Raw genomic sequence first — 16,332 nt, 5'->3', positions numbered from 1 at the left:
TTTCTCTTTTCCAGTGATGAAGACATGCTTGTCTCATGGTATGGTGGGATATGCAAAATAGGTCAGTTTTGAGCACCTTTATCTCTTGTGCACTTCTACAATTGGCAACTACTGTATATATGGAAGGTTTCGTTCAGACCAAATGGAGAGAGAACTTGAATGGATTTACCCTAGAGAGTGACCGACAGAGAGGCAGAAGGGTTAATCACCCTAATACATTGTATTAAAGAGTCGCTGAACACGCCAGTTGGCACGTGTTTTTCTGTTGCTCATTTGATTTCAGTCTTGGAGGTGTGTTTCCTGACCGATTCCGCATTTGGTAAATGATGTTTGTCCCACATGAGACACTGTAGACGCTCGAGCCTATTTCACTTCTTCAAAATCCCCAGAATGAATGTAAGATAACTCAAGAAATCTGTTATTACGTTTTCCGAGGATGTTTAGGTTGCGTAATTTTACATCAAACTAAGGTGTTCGGTGCAGTATTTCTCAAGATTTTATTTTTGTGATGTCTTATCTTAATGTAAACAAAGTCATAATTGCTGGGCAGGTTTGTCTCACTGTCATAGTTATTGGATAGAGAGCAATCACCGCGGCTGTTCACCCCATGTTAGTGGGCAAATGGACATCATTAAATCAAAATCCAACCTTCATTTACCCATTGTGACACACAGATGTTCCAATCTCAGTTTTAGACAAGACTGACTTTATGACCGAAATGATCCTATTTATACTTTGTAATCAATTTTGACGCTAGAATAACTGTTTCTAACTCATATCGATACCACACAAGCTGTTTTCAAAGGTATTCGTTGCTTTTTAAAGGCAGTCGCTCTTTAAAGCTAAATTAAATCCTGTGTGTGTGTGTGTGTGTGTGTGTGTGTGTGTGTTGTGTGTGTCTGTGCATTCAGTTTACGTATGTATGAGAGAGCATGAACACTCAAGTAAACGGCTCATCAAGGAAGTGTGCTCTATTACCAGAGTTATTTTAGTGTAACCGTTCACCCCCCCCTGCCCGACACTCCCCCTCCAAGTCTGCCTGGCTGTGACACACACATTCTCCCTCCACATGAACCGCTCTGTTGTCGCTCACTCTCTTTCTCTCTTTCTCTTTCCCTCTCGCTCCGTCACACATGGACTAAAAGTTAGACAAACTGGGGAGAGGCGTGGATGGTTGTTTACCTGCTTCCAATCAGGTTGTATTTTGAGTCATGAGTATTTTTCAATTGACTTGCGTGTGCTGTGTTCTTGCCAGATATTATGTTGTTATATACTTATACTATTTCAGGATGCAGTGCTGTATCTTTTTGCCCCTTTGCGGGCTTCAGTTGGTTGTGTGCACTGTGGATATAGCGTAGCAGCTAATCTGCTGTTTGATTTTCCACGCGAGGCTGTGCGCTGCCAGAGAAGTGTTTTGTTGATGGAACAGAGGCATTGCGGTGGCATAAAAAAAAAGGTGTTTGAACTCATGATAAAGCTGTCTGATGGTGCTCTTTTTGAAGGGTGTCACTCGCTCTATCCGTCACTCTTGAATGTTTTGGGAGGTTCTCTACAATACACAGGGATTTAATGTGTATTTTCTGAGAAACGCGTAGGAAATACTGCCAGAGTAGGAACAACTGTTCCGTTGTGCCTTCTTCTTTGTGAGTTGTAGTCGAGACGATGTGTACTTGTACCTGTTGTTGTATATTTGAAAAAGGGCACACTAAAATGTCTTAGTTTACTCATAATGAAATGACACTGTACTCAGAGGGAAAAATGCATTTGGCTGTCATGTAAGGGGTTATCTAGTGTTTTCTATTCGTGTTGTTTGTTTTAAACTACACCCTGTCAAGACAGAGGGGTTTTGTGCATTACACAAACCATATTTGTTTTTCATGAAGTGAGTTCCGAAGAATTGACCAACCATACAATTGACCAATCATACAAGTTGAAAACAAACTATATCTGGTTGTGCTGTGCTGGAGTAGATCTTGCTTTCTCTGGACAGTATTAGGCGAGAGATCTGTTGTGCCTTTTCCCAGGAGCCCCTATCAGTTTGGCTGTGTAGGGTTCGATAACAGACAGAGACAACCTTGGACTTGTAGTGACATTGTTTCCGCCACGCTGACTGATCAGCAGACCAGGGGAGCCCAATGGGCCTCTTTCAGGCAACAGTTGTACCTCATGATGCTCATTTTAGGGTTACGCCATAAGGTATGTGAATACGAGTGTAATGTAGGCTACCCTAGAACAGTTGTAGAGTAGTGTACACAACATTGGGGAAATGTCTTGGGAAAAAAAGAGTATTGTAAAAGAGAAATTATTTGCTGATAGGTTACACTCGAATTACAACATTATGGTAATCATATGGAAAATGTAAGTGACACAATGTTCTCTTGACTAATTGTGCGTTTGTTTGGGCATGGAGCAAGGTGGGAAAGACCAGTGTTTTAGAACTGCAGCCCACAGTGGTTGTTAAAGAGTAGAGTCCGTGTAATGAACATAGCCATGATGTCATCAAGCATGCAGATACATAGGACAACATCAATATACAGTACCAGTCAAAAGTTTGGACACACCTACAGTACGCATTCCAGGGTTTTTTGCAGAATAATAGTGAAGACATCAAAACTATGAGATAGCACATATGTCATGTAGTAACCAAAAAAGTGTTAAACAAATCAACATATATTTTACATTTGAGATTCGTAAAAGTAGCCACCCTTTGCCTTGATGACATCTTTGCACACTCTTGGTATTCTCTCAACCAGCTTCATGAGGTAGTCATCTGGAATGCGTTTCAATTAACAGGTGTGCCTTTTTTTAAGTGAATTTGTGGAATTTCTTTCCTTTAATGCGTTTGAGCCAATCTGTTGTGTTGTGACAAGGTAGTGGTGGTATACAGAAGATAGCCCGATTTGGTAAAAGACCAAGTCCATATTATGGCAAGATCAGCTCAAATAAGCAAAGAGAAACAACAGTCCATCATTACTTTAAGACATGAAGGTCAGTCAATCCAGAACACTTTGAAAGTTTCTTCAGTTGCTATGATGAAGCTGGCTCTCATGAGGACCGCCACAGGAAAGGAAGACCCAGAGTTACCTCTGCTGCAGAGGAAGTAGCCCAAGTAAATGCCTCACAGAGTTCAAGTAACAGACACATCTCAACATAAACTGTTCACAGAGGAGACTGCTTGAATCAGACCTTCATGGTCGAATTGCTGCAAAGAAACCACTACTAAAGGACACCAATAACTTGCTTGGGCCAAGAAACCTGAGCAATGGACATTAGGCCGGTGGAAATCTGTCCTTTGGTCTGATTAATCCAAATTTGAGATTTTTGATTCCAACGGCCGTGTCTTTGTGAGACGCAGAGTAGGTGAACGGATGATCTCCGTATATGTGGTTCCCACCGTGAAGCATGGAGGAGGAGGTGTGATAGTGTGGGGTATGCTTTGCTGATGACATTATCAGTGATGTATTTAGAATTCAAGGCACACTTAACCAGCATGGCTACCACAGCATTCTGCAATGATACACCATCCCATCTGGTTTGCCCTTATCAACATCACTTGTTTTTGAACAGGACAATGACCCAAAACCCACCTCCAGCCTGTGTAAGGGCTATTTGACCAAGAAGGAGAGTCATGGAGTGCTGTGTCAAATAACCTGGCCTCCACAATCACCCGACCTCAACCCAATTGAGATGGTTTGGGATGAGTTGGACCGCAGAGTGAAGGAAAAGCAGCCAACAAGTGCTCAGCACATGTGGAAACTCCTTCAAGAATGTTGGAAAAGCATTTCTCATGAAGCTGGTTGAAAGAATTCAAAGAGTGTGCAAAGCTGTCATCAAGGCAAAGGGTGTCTACTTTGAAGAATCTAAAATTCAAAAGGCACTCGCACATCTGAGCAATCATTTTTGCAGGTGCATGGCAACAGTTGAACAAGATGAAGGAAAAAGGAATCCGCACACCGCTCTTGATAGTATCACTGATATTTAATAAGCTTACGTACTTTGAAGAATCTAAAATATAACATGTATTTTGATTTGTTTAACACTTTTTTGGTTACTACATGATTCCATATGTTAGTTCATAGTTTTGATGTCTTCACTATTATTCTACAATGTAGAAAATAGTTGTTTTTTAAAAGTAAAACCTTTGAATGAGTAGGTGTGTCAACTTTTGACTGGTACTTGTATATATACACATATCAGGACATGTACATAGTGAACGCATACACATTGTAAATATGAAAATGGTATACAGTATTTCAGAACGTGACCTACTGCTTACATAACAATATCAGGCTGGGAAGAATTGATGTTTGCAATCTCCCCCCATCTGCAAGCATGACATAACACCTTATTAGCATGGCATAACACCTTATTGATGTGTAAATTCAACCAACCAATAGGAATGCCTTAACATCAGATAAATACACTGAGTGTACATACAATTAGGAACACCTTCCTAATTGCACCCCTTTTAACCGCCAGAACAGCCTCAATTCGTCAGGGCATGGACTACAAGGTGCCGAAAGCGTTCCACAGGGATGCTGGCCCATGTTGTCTCCAAGCTTCCCACAGTTGTGTCAAGTTGGCTGGATGTCCTTTGGGTGGTGCGTCATTCTTGATACACAGGAAACTGTTGAGCAAAGAAAAACATAGCAGCATTGCAGTTCTTGACACACTCAAACTGGTTCGCCTGGCACCTACTACCAAACCCCGTTCAAAGGCACTTAACTATTTTGTCTTGCCCATTCACCCTCTGAATGGCACACGGACACAATCCATGTCTCAATTGTCTTAATTGGCTTAAATTGGCTTAAAAACCCTACTCTAACTCTCCTCCCCTTCATCTATACCGATTTGAAGTCAAGTTAATAAGTGACATCAATAAGGGATCATAACATTCACCTGGTCAGTCTTATGTCATGGAAAGAGCAGGTGTTCCTAGTGTTTTGTACACCCGGTGTATAGGCAAACTGACTGACTATTAAACTAGAGAGAGGGGGATAACAACAACCATCACCATCACTGATACTGATACTGCTGTTGTAGTGCAAGCTCCTGCCTTGAGCCATTGATCAGGGGGACCTGTGTTGTCCTGTGCTGAGTGACACCACAGTAATGGGGAAAGGATTATGGACCAGACCAGGCTTCTGATCTGATCCTGGACCAAAGGGTCTCTGGTCCAGTCTGTCTGCCCATTCTGTCCAGTCTGTGAGAAACCTCAGTTTCCCTCTCCTACAGATGAGCGATTGAATTTCCCCTCCATAAATGACTGTAGCCGGTGCTATTCGCCGTGCTAGCTATGTTGACATGGCTGTGGAAATGGTGTGCTCTCTGAGCTCCCATCAGGCTGCGCCAGCCAGCCCTGTAGTGTTGTGCTGAAGCTCAATGAATGGATGTTTATGTTAAAGGGAGGGAGAGAGAGAGGAGACAGACCTATATAGGGATGGAGAGAGAAGACATGTAGTGCACAGAGCTCTATGTTTGTGAAATCAGCCCACAAAGAATCCTTTTTTTGCAATCTGTGAATTATTCCACTCCATATCTGTTAACAGACCTTCAGGCAACATTTCAGTTCACTGCACATCCATTATATAAGGGTAGCTTAGTTATTTGACACTGTCCTAGAGGACGACCTAGCCTGGGAGAGTTAACGCAGTCCAGATTAGGCATTTTCCCCAGAGACTTTCTAGGACACGTCCAAGCCTCTACACAGGGGGATTCATCATCAATACAAGTGCCTTCAGAGGATCTAAGGGAGATGTATCCACAGACGTGCCAAGATGGTGACATTTACTTTTGCTTACAGTGGAAGGAAAAGTATAAATTTGATGGCCGTGCCGTGAGCTCCATTATCCTCATATAACATTGGAGTGTTTACCAAACCGAGAGCAGCAGCATTAAGGCTTCATTCTTGACAGCCGCTATTATCACGCACTATGCGATTTTGAAGGACACGAGCTCCGTGGCTATTTATTCCTACTGACCTTTTTGTATGTTTTACATGTAAATATTTAATAGGCTAGTTATGGTGATATTTTCCAGTGGTGGTATTTGCTGGCTGTGACCCCACCTCACTTTCCTTTTCCCATGGAGGATCCAACCGAATAACAGCTCAACTCTTTGTCTCTGCTGTCGCATACAACTTCTCCTCCGCAGAAAGGAAAGTCAATAATCGACTAATTGCTAAGAGTAAGACATTCTGACTCAACGTTGGGCTCACAGCGCAGTGACTTCATTTGCAGGTTGAATAGGTTTTCTTTCTGTAAAACAGTGGCTGAAGGCTGGGCTCGAGGCCTAAGGTCCTTAACTCCGAATGGAAACAAAAACAAGTCCTCCTCTGTTTCTCAGGTCCACTGGTAACCTAATTGCTTTTTACTGACACTCCCTCTCGACTCCATTCTCTCACACCATACTGTCAACATGGCTCAGGCTCACACTGAGCACCGCTCGCATACTGCACCGTACTGCTGCTTTGCAGGGACATTTGAGAGCTACCATGTGAGAGTGACTTTTCAGAATTGTGACCGTTACTGCAAAATGGTTAATCCGTTTTGCGACATATTAAAACGTGAGAAAGGAACAAAATATACCCCCCCCCCCCCTAAACATTTCAGTGCCTATATGTACTTAGGATACGTACGGTTCACGTTTAGCCTACTTCTATCTGAGGGTACATTGAATGGATTAGTGTACATTTTGTTTGTCAATGATTTGGTGATTAACTCCTGCATTTGCGGAACCTTAATGGGACAACTAATCACTTTCAGCTGCTTTGGGTGAAAGGGTAAATCCTAAGGCATGTGAATGTGTCACAGCGGCAAGCTTATCAAAACCCCCTGTTCAAATCACATCACTCTACTCAGGGTCGTAACAAAGCCAAAACATTGACAGTACAACAGTAGATGTGATTACACTCATCCTTGGCCACACAGGTAGTCCCCTTAGATTTATTTTTAAATTTTTTATTTAACCTTTATTTAACCAGGTAGGCAAGTTGAGAACAAGTTCTCATTTACTATTGCGACCTGGACAAGATAAAGCAAAGCAGTTCAACGCAATACAACAACACAGAGTTACACATGGAGTAAAACAGACATACAGTCAATAATACAGTAGGGAAAAATAATTCTATATACGATGTGAGCAAATGAGGTGAGATAAGGGAGGTAAAGGCAACAAAAAAAATATGCAGCTAGTCTTGATGCAGCTTGGTTTGAGGCATGATGCTTTGCTAGAATCCGGTACTGTCGATCTCATTTACATTTGCCCCTGTGGTATTAATGCATTTAACAGACCAGGAAGTCCAGATCGATCAGGGGCCGGGGGTAGTGGGTGCACACACTTGGCCTGATGCCCACGCCTAACCCAGGCACATTGACCTGAATGATGGCTCCATGACACCGCCCTCATTGGAGCACGCCTCAGTAATCTAGGGGAACAGGTTGCTGTGGTTACCCAGCTCGGACTGGGTTGATAAGCTGGTGGGCTTAATGCCTCAAACCAGCAGGCATGGGGAGCTTACCCTCCTGTAGGTTAACACTCAAACCCTAGTTGTAACTAACTTGATTCAGCTTCACAACCAGCTAATTATTAGAAATCAGGTGTGCTATATTAGGGTTGGAGTGAAAAACCTACAGGACGGTAGCACTCCAGCACAGGGTTGGAGAGCCCTGGTCTATGGTCTAGGAGGGAGAAGTATTTCTGTCTCTCTCTTCCTCTCCCCACCCGTTCTCTCTCACTGGTGCACACACACTCTCCCCCGCTCTATCTGTGAGGCATAGCAGGAGGTAGTCTCTTTTGACTCTTATCTGTGACGTGTACATGTGGGGCCTAGCGGGATGCAGCGGGCGGAAGCCAGCAGCAGTGAGAGAGCAGCCGGGAGGATATAAACAGAGGGGGTGCTATAAATAGCCCAGTACTCTTCCTGTCCCACATCATATACACTACGTGATCGTCGAACATCTCATTCCAAAATCATGGGTATTAGTATGGAGTTGGTCCCCCCCTTTGCTGCTATAACAGCCTCCACTCTTCTGGGAAGGCTTTCCACTAGATGTTGGAACATTGCTGCGGGGACTTGCTTCCATTCAGCCTCAAGCATTAGTGACGTCGGGCACTGATGTGGGCGATTAGAACTGGCTCGCAGTAGGCATTCCTATTAATCCCAACGGTGTTTGATGGGGTTGAGGTCAGGGCTCTGTGCAGGCCAGTCAAGTTCTTCCACACCAATATCGACAAACCATTTCTGTATGGCCCTCGCTTTGTGCGCGGAGGCATTGTCATGCTGAAACAAGGAAAGGGCCTTCCCCAAACTGTTGTCACAAAGTTGGAAGCACAGTATCATCTAGAATGTCATTGTATGTTGTAGCATTAAGATTTCCCTTCATTGGAACTAAGGGGCCTAGCCCGAACCATGAAAAACAGCCCCAGACCATTATTCCTCCTCCACCAAACTTTACAGTTGGCACTATGCAGGTAGCGTTCTCCTGACATCTACGGTGAAGCGTGATTCATCACTCCAGAGAACACGTTTCCCCAATCCCCAATTTTATGCTATCCAATCGGTATTTACAGTCTTGTCTCATCGCTGCAACTCCCGTACGGACTCGGTAGAGGTCGAGAGCCGTGCATCCTCCAAAAAACAACCCAACCAGGCCGACACAATGCCCGCTTAACCCGGAAACCAGCCGCACCGATGTGTCGGAGGAAACACTGTGCACCTGGCAACTGTGTCAGAGTACACTGCACCCGGCCCGCCACAGGAGTCGCTAGTGCGCGATGGGACAAGGACATGCCTGTCGGCCAAACACTCCCCTAACCCGGACGACGCTGGGCCAATTGTGCGCTGCCTCATGGGTCTCCCGGTCGCGGCCGGCTGCGACAGAGCCTGGACTCGACAGCTAGCACTGCTAGCACTGCGATGCGATTCCTTAGACCACTACGCATCTCGGGAGCCTTCCTCCGTTCGACTTGCTAGGTATTAGAGGGAGTTTTGTAACAGCTGATGCTGGGTCGGTCTACGTTTTGTTAATCCCGATCCGTATCAGGCAATGGGAGGGGCTTGTGACTAATTGATCTGTCAGGAATGGAGGCCATAATACAAACAGGAATGTGTGTGTGAGGGAGTGTGTAGACCTGTCTGTGTTTATGTATTTTTGTTACGTGTGTGTATGGTATTGTGTGTTTTATTTCCGTGAGCATTGTATTTCAAATTGATTTGTTTGGGAGTGCATGGACTGACCGTCGTGACAGTGTTGTGCCATAGAAAAACCCAATGCTTTTAAGCAGTTCTAAACGAGGAATCTATTGAGTTAATGCACAGCATGCGCTCACTGTGACGCACGTAAATTATGCTAAATGCACATATTTGAGAGGATGTAGGCCTGGAGAGTCTAACGTTGATGTGTTGATCTTATATTTGGGGGGTAACCAGTCTATTTCCATAACCTTGTTATCTATCTGTCAATCAAACAGTCAGTATTTAACTCTTCATAGAGTTAGTATGCAGGAGGGGGGGGGGGGGATGATCAATCTAGGGACTTGCGAGCTTGTGTTTCGAGCTTATCTTAGCCATAGAGTTGATACAGTGATACTGACTGAGTTTAATCATAGCCACCTTTAGGGGTTTGCTAAATGGACCTGTTGGCTACCGTACAGTATATTGTGACTACCTAGGGATAGTAATAAACATAAGTCACCATTTCTAGATGGAAACATTCAAGAACTGGACAGGAGTGTGATTACATTTATCATAGATTCTATAGCCGGTTAAGTCAACAAGTGGCAAAGACCTTGTCTGTGGTTCTGTTTTGAAAGACTGTCGCATTTTCCTGATCTATGATTTAAACGCTACTGTACGCGAATGCAGACACATATGCTTGAGGCCTCGGCCAGATGACCTTTGACCCTGACTCTCAGAATGCTCCAGGGGTGGGTGTGGGGGTGGGAAACCCAGGCTGGGAATACACACTGAAGAGATGGTTCATATTAGAGCCAGAAACCCTCAGCATCCCTCTTGTGCTGGATTCCCGAAAGGTTTTTCAGTATGGACTTTCATCATATTTGTAGTGCAGTCAAAAATGTGTTTTCCTATGTTTTGTTTGTACAGTATTTACACACTATGAGGTTGGTTAAATAATGATAATGCCCTTTTAGTGTAAGAGCTGTTTGAAAAGACCGCCTGAGATGTTTTGATGGGATGCAGTTTTGGCCTGCCTGGTAACATACCAGGCAGTAAATTAGTTAATATACCAATCAGAAAGCGAGATCCAAACCTCTCTGTCAACAGCTAGTTTTAAATTTCAGACCACTCCCAGACAGTCCTAGCAGAATTATTGTTTGAGAATTTGCTCTTGCTAAGAAGCTATTTTTGTTTCTTTTTGACATTTTACTTGAAAACAATCACAGTAAGGTACTTAATTGTGACCCCAGAAATGATTTGAGATAGAAACTGCTGCATTGGACCTTTGTTATAAAAAAAATGAATCTGACAGCTACAGTACACCGTCAGGTGACATCAAGCTAATAGGCCTCAGTCCTGCTCACTTATGGTGAACTAAATATCTCTGTACAATAGAGAGAGTAAGTAAATAAAAGTCCATGTCTCTCTGCATATACATTGCCTTCGGATAGTATTCAGACCCCTTGATTTAGCCTTATTCTAAAATAAAAAGACTTGAGGCTTTAATCGCTGCCAAAGGTGCTTCAATAAATATCAATTAGCAAACATTTCTTAAAACCTGTTTTTTTGCGTTGTCATTATGGGGTATTGTGTGTGGATTGATAAAGGGAAAAAAACAGTTTAATACATCTTAGAATAAGGCTGTAACCTAACCATGTGGAAAAGGTCAACGGGTCTGGATAGGCGCTGTATGTGTAAAAACCCTCCTATGAGTAACCAATAATGTGCCTTATACACTGCCGCTGTAAGACCTGTGGGTTTAAGAAAATGTTTGAATCATCTGAGACTGACGTTGATCAATTTCTCACTAGGTCTTCTCTCATTGTCTCTCTTCATGCTGCATGACAGATGGGATTAATGATGCTTGTGTGGCGGAAACAATCTCTGCTCTGCGTGGTACTTTTATCCCCTGCCTCGGTCGTGCTTCTCTCCCCTCCACATCCCACCTCACCCCACCCGCACCACCCTCTTGCCATTTTTATTATTACCTTATTTTATTTTTTTGAACGTCTAATGAATAGAATAAGAGATGAGAAGGATCAAAGGCTCCTTTGGCGGTTTCTCCTCCACAACCAGCCTTCATCACAAGAGAGATGGAGCGAAGCGAGAATATCCGTGACATGTATAATATTTCAAAGGGGAAATTGGCCTTTCCGTCCACTATACTTCATCCTCAACACTTCATTGACAAGGGGGCCTAGGATCTCTCTGTCATAAATACTTCACCTATCTTCTTCGTTTGTTGTTAGCATTTGCTGCCTGGCACAGGATGTGAGAAGACACCTTGTCTCCGGTGTTGGAGCTCGTCTTCAGCTTGAATCAAAGCGTTGACAGGCTAATGCCGCTGAGCACCTCCACTGCTTATACACATGTCACTTCCTGTGAAGAGTATCTGTATCAGTCTGTATGTAATCAAAGGAGGAGGCTCTGGGTGATTTATGATGGTCTGAGATCAGTAATACAACAGCTTGGCATCCTGTGGAGGTTGCCTGAGCCTTGCCCCACGTCTCTACATCGCAACTGTGTAGTCAATGGTTTATGAATTCACAATTCAGATTGTGATATCGAAGTAAAGATGATCAGAACAATGACTTCCTTTTATGAAGTTGATATCCACCCTTCCCTTTCATTGTTGGCAGAGGGAAATGCTTTGTATGAAGTTGAGGTTCATGGATAATGACACATTCTTTGGTTCTGTCAAGTGGCGTATCTGATGAGGTGATTGAACAGAATATTAAAGGCAGTTGCTAAATATATCCTCTGGCTTTGTGCCGTAGGGGCGTCACAATGGCTGTCGTGTGATAGGTGACCTGGACTCGGCTCTACTTTCACCAGACAGAACACTACCGAGGTATAGCGTTACAGGTGGTTAGTTATTGAACCGGGGCGGCTGGTCACGTTGCTTGTACTGGAGAACGGAACTGTTATCGCTCTAGATGCGTTGTCGAATGTCCCTTTGTAAGCTGATTCGGTTACTGACAGTATCACTAGTCAGACAATTGACGTTGCTCTTTGAGCGTCTAGGCGCAGATTAGTCTCGTGTGCTTTACCTTCTCTGGCAGCAGTATACGAGTTCAGACATTTCACTTTCAACTTTTCCACACAGGGGTGAAAAGAACAGTACTGTATCCTTATTGATAACAGTTGGATAGTGGATTGTGTACCGTTTTGAAGGTTTTGCTTACAGACTGATTTTTCGTACCAACAGCCACTGCAGAGGGACAGTGAAAAGGGGACCCAGAAGCTGTGGGTTGTCATGGACACCTTTTTCCGCCGGCACTTTAGACTGAAAGGGGCTGGGCAATCCCGACACAAACGGCCTGGCGTGGCAGTGCCCACAAGCAAGGCTCGCCGGCGCTCCAGTGTAGGACTGCCCTCTGCTGGCCTGGTCCAACGTAGACGCTCTAGTGTGGGACTCCCATTCACAGGTCCTGTCGGACACAGAAGATCCAGTGTAGGCCTGTCGCCGACGGCTCAAGCCCAACGAAGACACTCCAGTGTTGGCCTGCCATCAGGTTATGTGGGCCGTAGATTCTCCAGTGTGGGCTTGGCCTGCGCTGCTCACCAACAACGCAGGCACTCCAGCGAGGTGCAGGGGGGGCACTGTTGTTATGGAGGCGGGAAGCTAGTGAGGACCAGATACTACACCAGGCGTCGTTCTAGCACCACCGTGGCCTGTGTCAACCCCCGCTTCTCTGTCCGCCGCCGGCAAGCCGGCAAGCTCCGAACCATCGACACCCACCTGCTGGGGCCCTCCATGCTGCTGGCCAGCCTGGTCCAGATGAGTGAGGAGCAGCAGAAGGGGGCACCAGAGGCGCAGGGCGGTGAGGGGGCGTCAGGAGAGGACACTGAGAGCTGTCCCTCCTCGTGCTGCTCCGAGTCAGAGGGGGACAGCTGCAGTCAGAGAGAGAGTAGCACCAGGTCAGAGGGCAGCGGGAGTGAACGAGAGGGGACTGCGGCATCATCATCATCATATCCAGAGGGAGAGAGGACGTGGGAGGACTGGAATCAGGCTCATAGTATGGCAGCCTTAACGATGGAGAACATCCAGCCCCGGCCCCTGAGCCGCGCCCTGCGCTGCCTGCGCCGTAACTCCTCCCAGCTGCTGCCGGCAGAGGCGGTGCACCGTAGCAGGGCGGTCTACAGTGTGCACGGGCGTTATCGACACTCCAGCCAGTTACGGAGGCCTTCCACCATCTCCAACAGCGCCTGGCCAGGCAGGCTAGGCCACCCGCCCAGCCGCAGGAGCTCTATAGTGGCCTGCCACTCCTCCCGTTCCCTATATAGGAACTGTTCCGCCTGCTGGAAACCCAGAGGCCGCAGGGAGTCCCTCAGCCCCCTGCAGGGCATCTACTATGACCCCCGCCTGGAGACTTGGAGTGGGTTCGTCTCGTATGTAGACCCCCCTACGTTCGCCTGGGTTACAGGCAGTGTGTGTGTGTGTGTGTGTGTGTGTGTGTGTGTGTGTGTGTGTGTGTGTAGGGGAGGGGGGCATCTATGGCAGAATACACACAGAAAATGTCTGTATCCACAGCGCATGTTTTAGACCACACTATTTGTTTTATCCGAACAATAAAAGGGGGAAATGCATGCCAAAGTCACTGGCCATTCCTGCCTGTCCAGCCATACCAGCACTAAAGTGTCGATGTCAGTTAAACAAGTGGTTGTGTCTAAACCTGCTGCAGTATGTAACTGCAAAATCTTTCATATTTTACACTTAACTCTGCTGATCTTTTGTGTTGCTGACATGTAAGCTAGGATTTTTGTTGAGTGACTCCTACAGCACCTTTCATGCAGGGTCTCAGTCACACAAACCTGTCAAATACCCACCTAGACATAATCTGTACCTGACTGCACATCAGCAACCACTTCAAAAGCTGTATATTGCATGGCGTCAGATGTACCATTTCATTATTCATCATGTGTGCTAAACCTCTCTCTTTGATCAGGGCCTACCTTTTTTTCATCAGTGAAGAGTGGGTTTACCATTAGGCACTTGAGTTTACTGGTGTTGTGATGCCGTATCACACTGGGAGTGTCATCTCAATGATGTTATGGCAATCATTCAAAGGTGTTGTGTCTGTGTCTTTTCAGGAAGGCCATCGCTAAATCGGGTCTACAGCACCTGTCTGCCCAGCCCAGTGCCTCAGCCCTGGCCAAGTTTGACCCAGACAGGGAGATCCGGAGCAGCTGTGACTGGACCGTAAGTGTAGCCTCTGGCCCAGCTTATAGATCATTTTTTGTTACCTCATCATTTATTTATCCAGAGATACTGTTTGGTAGTGGATTCTATGAGCTGAGATTCCTATTTGTCAGGGTAAAAAAAAGGGTGTATTTAATAGACTCTGCCTTTTCCTCCAGGAGAACGCCCTGTATGGGGAGCACATCTGGTTTGAGACCAATGTCTCTGGGGACTTCTGTTACGTCGGAGAGCAGCACTGCGTCGCCAAGACACTGGTGAGTGGGTTTGTGTGCAGCTACCCCTGGCCCAGCCCGACATTGCAAAGCCACAGATGCTGTGAGAGGAAGGGAGGAATGAACTCATTAGAGGAGAAGTATTTGTAGTGAAACCCTAAAACTCCTTGTCACACTGTTTTTCATCCGTCAGTGGATGATACTGTCCAGATTTATTCCACCCGGTAACATACTGTACACTTCCAGAGAATGCCGATTGTATAGCTCAATAGCTCTCTGCAACTGTAAACATTACAGTATGAGATGGTGCCATGTTATGAACACAAACACGGTCTCTTCCTTGTTTTGGAAAACTGATGGGATAATAAAAAGTGGCCAACTAGGAAGAGAACCGGTAAAACGAGCCCAATCTTTTTGGTTTCCTTCCAGATGATGCAGAAGTATGTTTTGATTGCATTATTTTTATGATATTTAGTTCTGATAGCCACAGTGTGTGACATGCAAAATGAATGTTATGCAATGCTGTATACCAGGGGTGTCAAACTCATGACAAAGTGTCTGCTGGTTTTTGGTTAGACACTCGACCGTAGACTCTCGGTGGAATGAGTTTGACACCCCTTGTGTAGAGGCTCCCTCTGGTGTCCACATAACCATAACACACTTCACCGAAGAAGTGGTGCTGCCATCTTGAGGGTGTTGCACCCATAGAGGTAGACAGAGTGCCCTTCTTTGCATCTGTGCCATATGTCTTCTGTGACAACATCGGCCACGCCATTGAGAGCTTTCTTAATTTTAAAGTAGTCAAAGGTGGATACTGCCACCTGGAGTGTGTTGTCTGAACAGGTATAAAACCAATGTTTGTAACTTACTGCCACCTGCAGTTAAGGAATGTTTGCTCAGGTGTATAATGCATTTGGCTGATCCCTCCTGAGGTCTTTGATGGAATTATGGGATTATTCCATAACCCATAGGCAGTTCCACCAAGTTGACTACTTTAAAATGGGGGAAGTCTTCGATGGCACTGCCTATGCTAAAACTGGCTTTGAGGCATTAGAGCGGTCTATCTACGTTTATGCTTGTGCCCTGAATTATCGAGTTAAATAAAGTTGTTTCATTACGAGAAGGGTCATTAAATAATACTCTCTCACTCTCATCTCTTGTCACCACAGCAAAAATCCGTAGCCCGGAAAAAGTGTGCAGCCTGCAAGATAGTGGTTCACACAATCTGCATAGAGCAGCTAGAAAAGGTACGTTTCAAGCCATTTTCCCAACAAATGCTTCACAAACTTTTCTTCCAGCGAACTGTGCTTTCACCTGGTAGCAGATAGATGTTAATACATGATGTATCACCAAAGTTGTGAAATTTGTTAACAGCCTGAATACCAAGACCTAATGAGTTGCAAATGTTGAATCCCGGAAATACCGTAATATCAGCATTTTCAGATGTTGTCTGTCAAGGAGACAAAATGTTTCCATCACATCAAGCAAGATGAGATTGAAATGGTAGCCTGCCAACCTAACCCATCCTGCTCCTCTCCAGTTATTCGACACCAAGGCTATTCCAAATGAAGCCAGCCTGCTTATCGAAGACCCCAACTTTAGAGTGAGACACTCTGACCTCTCTCAGGCTGCTATGGGATATAACTAGTGCTAGATCATACTCCTTCTCTGACCCTATCTCACTACACTACCTGACCCATTGACCTAACCTTCCAATGCTGCACTCTGATTGGGCCATT

General features: G+C 45.2%; 1 protein-coding gene across 14 annotated transcripts in view; it reads left to right on the top strand.

Moving 5' to 3' along the window:
• LOC115112075 (diacylglycerol kinase zeta-like) overlaps positions 1-16,332 on the top strand; it is a 121,882-nt gene that overhangs the window by 53,183 nt on the left and 52,367 nt on the right. For 5 of the 14 annotated variants that reach the window (XM_029638833.2, XM_029638834.2, XM_029638832.2 and 2 more), the window contains 4 exons: positions 14,273-14,381; positions 14,540-14,635; positions 15,763-15,840; positions 16,134-16,196. In XM_029638833.2, coding sequence (XP_029494693.1) covers positions 14,273-14,381; positions 14,540-14,635; positions 15,763-15,840; positions 16,134-16,196 — 346 coding nt within the window. Of the gene's footprint in view, positions 1-1,073; positions 1,197-9,952; positions 13,571-14,272; positions 14,382-14,539; positions 14,636-15,762; positions 15,841-16,133; positions 16,197-16,332 lie in introns of those variants that run through there. The other 9 variants (XM_029638828.2, XM_029638826.2, XM_029638829.2 and 6 more) reach the window with 6 other exon arrangements.

This window comes from Oncorhynchus nerka, linkage group LG27 (genome assembly GCF_034236695.1).
Source record: "Oncorhynchus nerka isolate Pitt River linkage group LG27, Oner_Uvic_2.0, whole genome shotgun sequence".
Lineage (NCBI taxonomy): Eukaryota > Metazoa > Chordata > Actinopteri > Salmoniformes > Salmonidae > Oncorhynchus > Oncorhynchus nerka.
This window is presented reverse-complemented; position numbering and strand designations above follow the sequence as displayed.